General features: G+C 38.2%; 1 protein-coding gene across 2 annotated transcripts in view; it reads left to right on the top strand.

The window, feature by feature from the left end:
• Positions 1 to 14,550, top strand: part of MED14 (mediator complex subunit 14) — a 76,756-nt gene that overhangs the window by 35,753 nt on the left and 26,453 nt on the right. For both annotated transcript variants that reach the window (XM_019747848.3, XM_019747847.3), the window contains exons 14-16: positions 540 to 734; positions 1,101 to 1,235; positions 3,779 to 3,855. In XM_019747848.3, the coding sequence (XP_019603407.1) occupies positions 540 to 734; positions 1,101 to 1,235; positions 3,779 to 3,855 (407 nt within the window). The remainder of the gene's footprint in view (positions 1 to 539; positions 735 to 1,100; positions 1,236 to 3,778; positions 3,856 to 14,550) is intronic.

The following is a 14,550-nucleotide window of genomic DNA, read 5'->3' as shown; positions in this document are numbered from 1 at the left end:
ATCAGTGTTAAATCTTGATGATACCGTGCTCCTTATCCTCACAGTGACTACATTTTTCAGTTGAACAATCAGGGTTTATTTTTATATGCTTCCAAGTACGAGAGATAGTTGTCATTTTTCTCTGCCATAATAGTGGAATTTTTAGGATGTTTTTTAATGGTTAAACGAGACAGCAGGGCATTTTAAAATATCACTTTAGAAACTCGAGCAGAACTACTGGACTTAAGCATAAATTTTTTTGAATTTGTAAACTAAGCTATGAATATCAAGAACACTTAATGTGAGTAGTCTAAATGTCCCATTTGCTATATAGTTTATGGTTGCTTTTACTGTTGTTCTTTAACCTGATCTAATTTTTAGAAAACAAATTATGTATTTACTAGGAATGCTTCTTTTGACATCATGATTGATTTGTTCTTGTTTAAAGAAAAAAGACATTAACGTTAGATTTACAATTCTGAAACCTACCAGTATAAGGAGGAAAATATCCAATACCTAATCATTTCTCTGAGTCTCCTTTCTCATTTGGGCCTTTTTAGGTTGTGGAGATGTTGGAGGTTCCCAATAAACCCACACAGCTGTCATACAAGTACTACTTCATGTCTGTCAATGCTGCAGATCGTGAAGACTGCCCTGTCATGGCACTCCTGCTGCAGCAATTCAAGGAAAACATCCAGGAATTGATTTTTCGTACAAAAACTGGCAAACAGCCTCGAACCGGTACCAAGCGCAAGGTATGATCACATATGGAAATGATCACAGAATTTGTGTGTGTTAATTTTGTTGTGTTCTTTAACTGTTTTTAATATGGGAAATAATTAGATAGGGTTTTTAAGAGACTGGGCAGCAATAAGGTTTAAGTAACAACTGTCTACATTTCTTGAATTAATAGTTAATTATATGCCATTTTCCACAAAAGAACTTGTTAAGTACACAGTATTTACTATTAAACTTCCCTTATTTAGACCAATATTTGCTCAGTAAACATTTGTTGAATGTATAAGATTTTTGGTTAACCTTGAGCTTTGTCAAATAGTTTAGCTACCTTAACTAGTTACATCATGTGTACTTTTTTACCCACTTATGTTCTTAAATTCTAGTTGTCTGATGATTCGTGTCCAGTAGAACCCAAGAAAACCAAACGATCAGGAGAAATGTGTGCCTTCAATAAAATTCTAGCTCACTTTGTTGCTATGTGTGATACAAATATGCCATTTGTAGGACTTCGGTTGGAGGTAATTTTTTTATACAATTTTGGGGACTCTAAATGAAATAATTTTTAAAATGCTTTGCTAAAGCTACATGGATTCCATTAGAATCAGAATGGTTGTAATCTTGTTCATTTTGGGAGGTGTGGGGTTGAAATCATAGTATCTCATGGTATACATGTAAACCATAAATTATTTCATCTCTCTGATTCAAATTGCTCTTTATGGAAATGGAAAGTAAATTCTTTGCAGTTAGAAAAAAGGGACAACTTTTGAGAGTTAACATCTTGTATACCTCTTAGTAGGAGTATTATTTAACTCTGTGAGGATGGTTAGTTGATAACAGGCAGGAGTGGCTTACTTTTGAGTTGGTGAAGCCGTACATATTGCTTACACACTAATAACATTGGGTTCCTTCTGAGAAACAGGTCAGAAAGAATATTAAACTAAATTTACTTTTGTCATATGGAGGAAGCGATAGACTTATGCAGAATTAGTGTTTTTCAAGAATACATTGTTGTGGTAATCCAGCATGAGCCCAAAACATGAAAGTAAAGGGAGGTAACAGAACCTGTACTTTAATATTTCCAAAAAGGGCTTTAAACCAGGATTGGCAACCCTTAAAAGTGATACACTAAAACCTTAATTATTTCCCTCCAGTTTAAAGTTTTATTTTTGTAAGCCTCCTCCCCTCTGTAAATTACTGTGAATGAAGAGATCTGGAAATGTGGAAATGGTTTATTTCAATTGAGCTGATGATGACCATCTTGGGAAGACTTCTTGAAAATATTTTTATGCTTTAGAGCAGGGATTGACAAACTTTTTTAAAGGGTCAGATAATAAATATTTTATGCATGTGGGTCATATGGTCTTGTACAACAGCTACTCAAATCTGTTGTGTGGTATGAACCGGCCATAGTTGATATTTAAACAAATGAGCGTGTCTGTGTTCTAGTAACACTTTATATACAAAAACAGGCGGTGGGCTGGATTTGGTCCATGAGCTCTTGTATGCTGACCCCTGCTTTGTAGTGTTTCGGGATCTGAAGGAGGAGGATAAGGTGTGACATTGTGAAGAGCAGCAATAGTCCAGAGAAATCCAAGCCCAGAAACGGGCACCTAAAATAGATAACTCCTGTCCTCAGTGTCCCAGCTCCTAGAGCTGTGAGCTTGATGAATGTCCTTTTATTTGGGTACTGGCCATTGCTCCTAAACTGTGCAGGCAGTGTCCATGCTTCGTATCTGCTTGACTGTGTTCTTGGGCTTTTTCATTGTGTCATATGGATTGATTGTATGAATATCATTCAGTTACTACCTTTGCAGTGCGAAGGGAGACTACCTGGTACCCAGGGGCGATGTAATGCAATTCTTTCCTCTCCCTGCCTGCTCTCTTTCCCCCTGCCCACAGGCTAGACATCGCAGAAACTAGTGGTGCCACATAGACTAACACATATAGATACGTGTTCTCTCTGTCCTCCTTCTCTGTGCTCCTAAACTGTTGTGCACGTAAGACATGTAAGCACATTCTGTAGTACTCTATTGTACTCAATCAAGCTCTTAAAAACTTACCTACTCTTTCTCTCTCAATGAAAAAGACATGTTAGAGACAAAAGCAAGCACATTTGCTGCTTAAAGGAATTTATATGAGATGTGAATAACTAAAGCTAACCTTACCTAGGATGTTTATATCCCTGATCCATAGAATAAAGGCAATATTTTTGAGCCCTCCCACACTTCACTTCCTTTTGAATCTGAACCCTTACTGGTGATTTGGTCAGCACCTCTTTTTCTAAACCTCTGTTTTTCCCAGGCTGAAAGAGCAGGGCTCAGTCAAATACTGAGGGCTGCCTTAAATCCTTGCTGGAACAAGGTGGGTACAAATAGTCTACCATAGAAGACCTGGGAATATTTGCCAAAGGCAAGCATTTCTTTGGTAGATAGGTGACTTTCTGGCATACCTAAATAACCTGTAGTTCCACAGATTGGGACTCAGGCACTATCCCTGCATTTATCTTTTAACTCACTTTCTGAATCCTCCTATTGGGAACGATACCCCATTTGGGGAAATGCATATTGGAAATATTTTCTTTTTGGGTTTCACACAGGAAATAGTTTGTTAAAAATAAAAATGTATTCCAGAAAAGTTATAAATTAAAAATTATTGTTTGTGATTAGAAGTGAGATATGGCTATCATTCAAACTGTTTCAAACAAACATAATTGAATGACACAAGAAAGCCAATCTTATTTTACAGTTGTGTCATTTGGAACCACCAGAATTGATTCTGGATTACTTTTGGGTCACTACAAAAGTTGGATCAGTCCCCCGAATTTTGAAGATTTGACCCTTATGGAGGTGTTTTCTAAATACAAGCTCTGAATCGTCTTTTGAGTTTGGCTGGACTTAATTTAGTTTCCCAGGAAATAAATGATGTGGCCAGTGCTCATGCCTAATACGTTGTAACTTTGGCTGTAGAACAGATGCCACGAGAATAGGCAACAGTACTTAGAAAAGGTAGTTTCCTTTGTAAAATTGGTGGTCTGATATAACCTGTGCTTTTTTCTTTCCAGTTGTCCAATCTGGAGATTCCACATCAAGGAGTACAAATGGAAGGTGATGGCTTCAGCCATGCTATTCGTTTATTGAAGTAAGTGCCTGTCGCGTGTCCCATTTGGTGCCACACATTGTAAGCACCCCGCCAGAGCTGCTCCTCTCCATCTGTGAGACAGCATAAAGCAGAATTCAGAACCTGTGGATAGCGTGGATTTCTACATAGAATTCCTAAGGTCTGGCGAGGATTCTTTCACCTGCTGAGTGGAGATCCAGCACAACATGATATTTTAGGATGTCTTTCCTCTGCATTTCTTTCTTTCATTCAACAGATGTTTCCTGAGCGTGACTATGTGTCAGGCTTGAATTCTGTTAGGGTCCTTCCGGATACTGTGGGTTCATGAAGCAGGGGGATCTGGGCTAGTTTGGAAGTCAGGAAAGGTATCACTGAGGAAGTACCAATCGGACTCTGACTGCAGGAGAGGTGAGAATTAAAGTAAAGGGCCCTTGGGTGGGAGTGGGTGGTCCTAACCAGAAGGGATAACTGCTCTTGGGAAGACTTGGAGGAAAGAGAGCTCAGCATCCTGGAACTGAAAGAACTTCAGCATGGCGGGAGTGGGGAGAGGTGACGCTGGAGATGTAAACAGGAAGGGGTCAGGTCCCGCAGGGCTTTGTGAGTGTCCTTAAGGAAGTAAGACTATCCAGATGGCAGTGGGAAGCCATCCGGTGATTTTAAGCAGAAACTGACATCATTAGATAGGTAGTTTTGAAAACTCACCCTGCTAAACAATATGGAGAATAAATTGGAGAGGAACAAGACGGACGTGGTGAAACTGGTTGTTGAAAAGGTTCACACAAGAGTTGTTGATGGCTTGGACTAGGGAAGGTTCCATAGGGACTTGGGAGATGAAATATTCAAGGGTTGGTGATTAGATTGATGTTGAAGATGAGAAAGGAGAAGGTGGCAAAGGTGACTCTCTTAGTTTTATCTTGGGCAAATGGTGGTTTCTGAGATAAGGTCACTGAAGATGTGAGTTTGAAGGGGCTTTGCTACGTTTGAGGGGCCTAGCATTCCTTTGGGCAGGTAGGGGGAAGTGTCTCAAGCTCAGATGACAGGTTTGGGCAGGAGAGGTAGATGAGTCATCACCAAGGTGATAGTAATTGAGTTGAGATAGTACTGTGTTTCCCTGAAAATAAGCCCCACGTAAGGTCATCAGCCAGACGGACGCCCTAATGCATCTTTGGGAGCAAAATTAATATAAGACATGGTCTTATTTTTGGGGAAATAACAGTATAAGACCCCATCTTATTATCGGGGAAACATGGTAAATTAGATCACCAGGAAAGAGAATACAGGGAGATGGGCATCAGGTTTGGTTCTAAACAGATGGAGGCCAAGGGGCCAAAGGATGCTTAAAAGGAAAGCTAATGCAGTGTGTGTGCTTCATAAGGTGACCAGGACGGACTTGCAAAGCTAGCATGCCATTTAAGACATCAACCTTTTTCTTTTTTTTTAACTATTAGGTGACCAAGCTGACATTCAGACAAAGGAGTCTGGCTTTAGAGCCATCTTGTTTTTCTGTGTTTTTTTAATTAATTTTATTGGGGAATATTGGGGGACAATGTGTTTCTCCAGGACCCATCAGCTTCAAGTCAAGTCGTCCTTCAGTCTTGTTGTGGAGGGTGCAGCTCAGCTCCAGGTCCAATCACCGTTTTCTATCTTTAGTTGCAGGGGGCGCAGCCCACCATCCCTTGTAGGAATTGAACCAGCAACCTTGTTGTTGAGAGCTGGCGCTCTAACCAGCTGAGCCATCTGGCCGCCCGAAAACATCAACCTTTTTGATGCAGAAAACATTTTCTTTTTTCTATCTTTTTTTTATTTTAATTTGTATTGTTTCTTAGATGTTGCTTAATAATACAAACCATGTAAGCAATTTTTATTGATTGAATTCCTCTGTCTGACAAGAAATGGCAGCTCTACAGTTTGAACCAGCAGGGCTTTAATTTTTGTTACTTGGGAATCAAGTTTGTTTCTGTGGAAGACGGGAAGGGCTAGCAAATGGCGGGCACTCCACCCTTGTGTCAGGCTGCTCACTCTGGCTGCGGGGCTGAAGAACTGGAATAGCTTCCCTTCCTGGCTATCTCAACGCCATCTCTATGAGCTGTTTTCAGGAGAGGGAAAGCTAGTCTTACAGTGGAAATCAATAAGGAAAATGTAGTACTTTTAATGTAATTGCCTTTGGTTTTGAATTACTTCTGCTTAAAATGCAGGGTTTTTTTTTTTCTTTTCACTCTTCTTGGCAACTGCAGATAAGTAGATGATGTTAACATTTGTGTTCTGTTCTCTTAGTTATGTTTTTCGTGTTTTGCAAGAATTTTAAAATATCTCACGCTCAGTAGTTTTATGAAAGAAATTTCAGTCCCCTTTCTTTTTGAACTCGAGAACTCATAATAGTCCTGCCTAAGAACAAAGCACTTCGTATTTTTCAGCTTCATTTTACAATGATTTTTAAGAAAGTCTTTACTGTATCCTGGCTAATATTTTCTTTAATTAAAACTTAAACGGAAAATATATAAAAATGAATAAATTAAAGATAACTGTCCACTATATGCTGCCCCTTATGGGGGGTAGGTAGAAGTGAAGAAAGAAAAAGTAAACAATAAATGTCTAAACATGACTTTATTAAATTAAAATCCTGCATAGATCTAATTAGTATGTGATTGCTTTAATACATTTCATCTTCAGAAACTGTTCTTTATGCTTTTAGTCCTGGATATATTAATATTAAAAGGGAGTATGAGTTGATACTTCAAAGCTTTAAAATCAGCACATTTTTCTTCTCTTTGCAAAAATATGTTCTGTTCTTGTTCAGCTTACGTCCTTGAAAATCTGTTGAGCAGGCCTCCTTGATGTATCTCTGAAAGTATCGTGGCAAACACCTTAGATTGCTATGGTTCACGGACCTGTTGCTTTGTGCGGATTCAAAAGAGCCTTGATTCTACAGCAAAAACAGCACAAGGCTCAAGCAGCATGCTCATGGTGCCTGGTTTTGAGCTCTTGAGCAAACCTCCCACCTTCTGAACTGACGGTACAGTAATGGGCAGAGATGCTGGTCCTCTCGCCACATCCACAAGATTTTTTCATCTCTGTTCCATTGTGTTTCTTTGCCTCTTGTAGCTTATACACATAATGCATAGGCCCAGCTCTTTTTTGCAAGTTAGGGCTCAGCTTATGTCAGTTGTGTGACTCAGTCCTTCTGCATATGTATGTACAACCTTTATAAAACCCTCTTCACTTTCCTTGTAGGCACAATGGCGCTTCTTTTACTAGCACTTTCAGTGATCGCCCCGGTTTTGTACCACAGGGACATGATGTGGTTACTGATGTTTGTAAAATCCCTCAAAACGAAACTGACACACACAGTACATGATGGCCAAACAGGAGCAGTGCTGGCACACATCTGCCCTAGAACACCAAAGCCGACTTCCTAAATATGTTCAATACTTGGAATTATAGGAGAAAAATCAGTCAGGAGTAGCTGTTTAGATCGAAAAACTTTTTTGAGTTGGTACAAATTTTCAGATAAGGTTAATCCATTGTCCAGGAAATGTCTTCCTCAGTTCTTAATTTTTGGCAAATACAGTAGTTTGAGTTTGTAACCGTTTTGTCAGGTTTTCCTTTTGGGGAACCTGTTTTGTTTTTTCCCTCACATAGTAGTCATGTGGGGAAGATTAAAATTATAATTTTGGTTTACTTTTATTCTCTCTGTTACATTTATAACCTTAAAAGCAAGTGAATGTTTTACAGGTTCCTTGAAGTAGAGGCTATTATATCTGTATCACAGATTAAGAAAGTGATAGGGAATGCATTTTCAGGGTCAGCTTGTCCCTGAGAGCATAAATTAGGAGTCTTTCCTTAGTTCTTCCTTGAAAATGTGCTGGCTTCTATGTGTTCATTTTCTAACCAGATGGATTTCACAAAACACCTGTTTTATGTGAAAAAAAGATAACGTACCGCATTTATATTTTCAAAATCAGGATTTAAAAATCTATCTGAACTGGCTGCTTTGTAACTCTTAATGGGTTAGGGTTACGTTCTGAAGGGTAAGCATAAGCAAAAGTCCTCAGTACACTTATGAAGTTGAAAAGCATATCTGCAATGTATGTGATTCCTGTATAATAACTACCCCAGATAACATTGGATGAAATCTTCATGGTGGTGATAAAAGATATATAGTATGAAGGATTAACTTTTCGAAAACTTAAAAAGCTGTACATTTAAGAGGAGCTATGATGGAATTTTTAATTAACTGAGAAAAGTTCAATACTATGTTAATTCTATTCTTATGCAAGCTGTAGACCTTTCTTCCCCCCTGCAGATTTTATTTTTTACCATATGCAATCTCTCCTTTTTGCTCTCTTAAAGTTGCTTATTCTAGGTCAGTGGTTCTCCACCCCAGGGTGGTTTTGCCCTCTAGGGGACATTTGGCGATGTTTGGAGATATTTTTGGTTGTCATTAAGTGAGAAGAGGGGTTGGAGGTGCTCCTGGCATCTAGTAGGTGGACTCCAGGGCTGCACAGGACAGCCCCCCACAGTAGTTCTCCAACCCACGTGTCAGTATTGCAGAGATTGAGAAACCCTATTCTAGGTGTTACACTCTGAATAAGATGCCTGAACCCAGTGATTCCATGTTTCCAATTATATTTGTTGTTTTTTGCCTTAGATATTGATAATCACTCTACCAAGTCTGAGAATTAATCCACCTTCCCTGTGAATTAAAGGATAATGTACAATTAAATAACATATCTCATTATTTCATCCGTTACTAATAAACACCTAAAATATATTACCTCATAATGTTTTATGACAAATAAAATAGTTCATAAAGCTCCAACAGGAAAATGGATAGGTAGGTGTTTTAAGATACCAAAGCTGATACATTCCTTTTGTATATGTGATATATGTAGAGGACAATATGTATGTTAAATAAGCTAATACATGTAAAACTCATCACAGTGAGTGTTACTTCTTCAAAGGAGAAGGGAGGGAGATAATGAACCTGGAACTTTGTCATGTCAGTCTGTGATCAAGACTTGGTTTACTACAACGGGAATTAACTTATATGAATATTTGCTGTATTAGCCACCATAAGCACTTTATATGGTGTTTTTTTTGTTTGTTTGTTTTTTAAAGATTTTATTGGGGAAGGGGAACAGGACTTTATTGGGGAATAGTGTGTACTTCCAGGATTTTTTCCAAGTCAAGTTGTTCTCCTTTCAATCGTAGTTGTGGAGGGCACAGCTCAGCTCCAGGTCTAGTTGCCGTTGTTAGTTGCAGGGGGCACAGCCCACCATCCCTTGCAGGAGTCGAACCGGCAACCTTGTGGTTGAGAGCCCGCGCTCCGACCAACTGAGCCATCTGGAGATCAGGGGCAGCTCAGCTCAAGGTGCCGTGTTCAATCTTAGTTGCAGGGGGCACAGCCCACCATCCCTTGCGGGAGTTGAACCAGCAACCTTGTGGTTGAGAGCCCACTGGCCTTTGTGGGAATTGAACTGGCAGCCTTAGGCGTTAGGAGCACGGAGCTCTAACCATCTGAGCCACCGGGCCGGCCACCATCACTTTATACGTTTTGTTGTGTTTTAAAATCACTGACACATGGTAATTATTTATTTCCATTCTGTGCTTGGGAAACTGAAATTCAGAGAGTTTAAGAGTCAGAATTAAAATGCAAGTTCCTGACTCCAGTGCCCTTTCCACTGCATCATCCTGCCTTCAAAGAGTGATCATATAAGTGTTTTGTTTCCCTTAGGTTTTCCTTGAGAATGCTCCAGATAGATTTTGTAGAAAGCCAATGTCCTTGCTTTTCTTTTTTATTTCAATTAAAGTTTGTTGGGGTGACAATTGTTAATAAAGTTACACAGATTTCAGGTGTACAATTCTGTATTACATCATCTATAAATCCCATTGTGTGTTCACCACCCAGAGTCAGTTCTCCTTCCATCACCATATATTTATTTGATCCCCTTTACCCTCATCTCCCACCCCACACCCCCCTTACCCTTCATAACCACTAAACTATTGTCTCTGTCTATGAGTTTTTGTTTCTCATTTGTTTGTCTTGTTCTTTCGTTGTTTTGAGGAACCTCCACACTGCCTTCCATAACGGCTGCACTCAGTCTGCATTCCCACCAACAGTGTATGAGGGTTCCTTTTCCTCCACAGCCTCTCCAACACTTGTTACTATTTGTCTTGTTGATGATAGCCATTCTGACTGGGGTGAGGTGATATCTCATTGTGGTTTTTATTTGCATTTCTCTGATGATTAGCGATGTTGAGCATTTTTTCATATGTCTATTTGCCATTTGTATGTCCTCTTTGGAGAAACGTCTCTTCAGGTCGTCTGCCCGTTTTTCAATTGGGTTGTTTGTTTTTTTGTTGTTGAGTTGCATGAGTTCCTTGTGTATTTTAGATATTAGCCCCTTATCGGAGGCACTGTTTGCAAAAATCTTCTCCCATTCAGTTGGTTGCCTCTTTAATTTGTTGATGGTCTCTTTTGCAGTGCAGAAGCTTTTAAGTTTCATATAGTCCCATTCATTTATTTTAGCTTTTACTTCCATTGCCTTTGGAGTCAAATTCATAAAATGCTCTTTGAACCCAAGGTCCATAAGTTTAGTACCTATGTTTTCTTCTATGCAGTTTATTGTGTCAGGTCTTATGCTTAAGTCTTTGATCCATTGTGAATTAATTTTGGTACATGGTGACAGATAGCAGTCCAGTTTCATTCTTTTGCACTTGGCTTTCCAATTCTCCCAGCACCATTTATTGAAGAGGCTGTCTTTCCTCCATTGTATGTTTTGAGCTTCTTTGTCAAAAATTATCTGTCCATATTTATGTGGTTTTATTTCTGGGTTCTCAGTTCTAGTCCATTGGTCTATGTCTGTTTTTCTGCCAATACCATGCTGTTTTGATTATTGTAGGCCTGTAGTACAAGCTAAAGTCGGAGTGTGATACCTCCAGCATTGTTCTTTTTTCTTAAGATTGCTTTGGCTATTCGGGGTCTTTTGTGGTTCCAAACAAATCTGATGATTTTTTGTTCTATTTATTTTAAAAATGCCATTGGGATTTTGATGGGGATTGCATTGAATCTGTATATTGCTTTGGGTAATATGGCCATTTTAACTATGTTGATTCTTCCAATCCATGAGCACAGAATGTCTCTCCATTTCTTTGTCTTCAATTTCTTTCAAAAATGTCTTCCAGTTTTCAGCATATAGGTCTTTAACATCCTTGGTTAAGTTTATTCCTAGGTGTTTTATTCTTTTAGCCGCAATTGCAAAAGGAATTGTTTTTTGTATTTCTTTTTCTGAGATTTCATTGTTAGTATATAGGAATACAATGGACTTTTGTACGTTGATTTTGTAGCCGGCAACTTTACTGTATTCGTTGATTGTTTTTAATAGCTTTTTGGTTGAGTCTTTAGGGTTTTCGATATATAGCATCATGTCATCTGCAAAGAGTGATAATTTAACTTCTTCATTCCCAATTTGGATGCCTTTTATTTCTTTCTCTTGCCTGATTGCTCTGGCGAGGACTTCCAACACTGTGTTGAAAAGCAGAGGTGATAGGGGACAGCCCTGTCGTGTTCCTGAACGTAGAGCAAAGGGCTTCAGTTTTTCACCATTAATTATGAGATTAGCTGAGGGCTTGTCATATATGGCCTTTATTGTGTTAAGGTATTTTCCTTCTATACCTATTTTGTTAAGTGTTTTCATCATAAATGCATGTTGTATCTTGTCAAATGCTTTTTCTGCATCAGTTGATACAATCATATGATTTTTGTTCTTTATTTTGTTTATGTGATGTATCACATTGATGGATTTGCATATGTTGAACCATCCTTTTGCCCCAGGGATGAACCCCACTTGGTCATGATGAATAATCTTTTTAATGCATTGTTGCATTAGATTTGCTAGAATTTTATTTAGGATTTTTGCATCGGTATTCATCAGATATATTGGTCTGTAGTTTTGTTTTTTTTGTGTTGTCCTTACCAGGTTTTGGTATCAGAGTAATGTTGGCGTCATAAAATGAGTTAGGGAGTACTGTCTCTTCTTCAATTTTTTTAAAGAGTTTGAGCAGGATTGGTATTAGATCCTCTTTGAAGGTTTGGTGGAATTCACTAGTGAAGCCATCTGGTCCAGGACTTTTGCTTTTGGGAAGGTTTTGGATGACTGATTCAATTTCGTTACTGGTGATTGGTCTGTTTAGATTTTCCAGTTCTTCATGGTTCAGCCTGGGAAGGCTATATGTTTCTAAGAACTTGTCCCTTTCTTCTAGGTTATTGAATTTGGTGGCATATAGTCCTTCATAGTATTCTTGGATGATCCTTTGTATTTCTGTGGTGTTCGTTGTAACTTCCCCTTCTTCATTTCTGATTTTATTAGTGTCTTCTCTCTCTTTTTATCTTAGAGAGTCTAGCCAAGGGTTTGTCAATTTTGTTAATCTTTTCAAAGAACCAGCTCTTTGCCACATTGATTTTTTTCTATTGTCTTTTTGTTCTCTATTTAATTTAGTTCCGCTCTGATTTTTATTATTTGCTTCCTTCTGCTGACCTTGGGTTTCATTTGTTCTTCTTTTTCTAGTTCTTTAGGGTGTAACATGAGGTTATTTGGGATTTTTCTTGTTTCTTGAGATAGGCCTGTAATGTTATAAATTTCTCTCTTAAAACTGCTTTCGCTGCATCCCAAAAATTTTGGTAGGATGTATTTTCATTCTCATTTGTTTCTATGTATCTTTTGATCTCTCCTCTAATTTCTTCTTTGGCCTGGTCATTCTTTAAGAGTATGTTGTTTAATCTCCAAGTATTTGTGGTGTTTCCTGCTTTCTTTTTGTAGTTGATATCCAATTTCAAAGCCTTGTGATCAGAGAATATGCTTGGTATGATTTTAATGTTCTTAAACTTGTTTAGGCTAGTTTTATGTCCCAATATATGGTCTATCCTTGAGAATGGTCCATGTACACTAGAAAAAAATGTATAATCTGATGTTTTGGGTGAAGTGCTCTATAAATGTCAATTATGTCCATTTTATCTAATGTGTCATTTAGGGCTGCTATTTCGTTATTTATTTTCTGTTTGGATGATCTATCCATAGCTGTCAATGATGTATTTAGGTCCCCTAGTATAGTTATGTTTTGGTCAGTTTCTCCCTTTAGTTCTGTTAGTAGTTGCTTGGTATATTTTGGTGCTCCCTGATTCAGGGTGTAAATATTAATGACTGTTATGTCTTCTTGTTGTATAGTCCCCTTTATCATTATGTATGAAATGTCCATCTTTGTCTCTTGTTACCTCTTTCACCCTGAAGTCTGTTTCATCTGATATCATTATGGCTACACCTGAGTTTCTCTGGATACCATTTGCTTGGAGTGTCAATTTCCACCCTTTCACTTTGAGTCTATGCTTGTCCCTGTAGCTGAGATGTGTCTCTTGGAGACAGCATATGGTTGGGTTTAGTTTTTTGATCCAATCTGCTACTCTGTGCCTTTTTATTGGTGAGTTCAGCCCATTTACATTTAGGGTGATTATTGATATGTGAGGATTTCCTGTCATTCTATCTTTAGTTTTCTGGTAAGGCTGTGTCTCCATTGTTTCTTTGCCTTTTTGTTGTTGTCTATTATTTCTGTGTGGTGGTATTCTATGATGTTTCCCTCTGTTTTTTCTTTTATTACAGTATATGTTTCAGTTCTGGATTTTTTTTTGAGTGGTTACCCTTAAGTTTATGTAAAGGAAAGTTTGATATTTAGAGTATTCCATTTTCTTCAGCACGCTTACTTTCTCCATTCCCATATTCCGGTTCATGCCTTTACTTTCCCCCTTTTTATGTTTTGGTTGCCACAAATTGTCCCTGTTGATGGTGGTCGAATAGCCTCCTTTATTATTTCTTATACTGCAAGTCGTGTGTTAGAAAATTCCCTCAGCTTCTGTATGTCTGGAAAGGTCTTTATTCCTCCTTCATATCTAAAGGATATCTTTACTGGGTATATTATTCTTGTCTCATAATTTCTCTCTTTCAATAGTTTGACTATTTGGTTCCACTCCCTCCTGGCTTGTAGAGTTTCTGCTGAGAAATCTGATGATAATCTAATGGGCTTTCCTTTGTAGGTTACTGTCTTCTTTTCCCTGGCTGCCTTGAGGATTTTTTCTTTGTCATTAATTTTTGACAGCTTCACTACAATGTGCCTTGGAGAAGGCCGTTGGGGTTGAGGTAATTAGGTGTTCTACTTGCTTCTTGGATTCGAGGATCCAGTTCTTTTCATAAGTTTGGGAAGTTCTTATTGGCTATTTGTTTGAATATACTCTCTGTTCCCTTCTCTCTTTCTTCTCTTTCTGGTATGACCATTATTCTTATGTTGCTCTCTGATGTAGTCTGAAAGTTCTTGTAGAGTTCTTTCATTTCTTTTAAGTCTCAAGTCTCTTTCTTCTTCCATCTGTGTCATTTCCAGGTTTCTATCTTCGATGTCACTGATGCTTTCCTTCATCTGGTCAACTCTAGTACCTAATCTGGTTATTTTCATTCCTGATTTCTTCTATTGAGTTCTTAATCTCCAGAAATTCTATTTGTTTTTTTTGTTTTTAAATTTCAATCTCTTTTGTAAAATGTTCATGTTGTTCTTTGATTCTGTTTCTGAGTTCATTAAACTGCCTTTCTGTGTTTCTTACATCTCGGTGAGTATTTTCAGAACTGCAATCTTGAATTCTCTCATTTAAATCAAATATTTCCATATCTGTAAGTT

Source organism: Rhinolophus sinicus, chromosome 18, assembly GCF_057876585.1.
Source record: "Rhinolophus sinicus isolate RSI-liver-muscle chromosome 18, RSI-T2T, whole genome shotgun sequence".
NCBI lineage: Eukaryota > Metazoa > Chordata > Mammalia > Chiroptera > Rhinolophidae > Rhinolophus > Rhinolophus sinicus.
The sequence above is the reverse complement of the archived record's forward strand: the minus strand, read 5'-3'. Positions and strand labels throughout refer to the sequence as shown.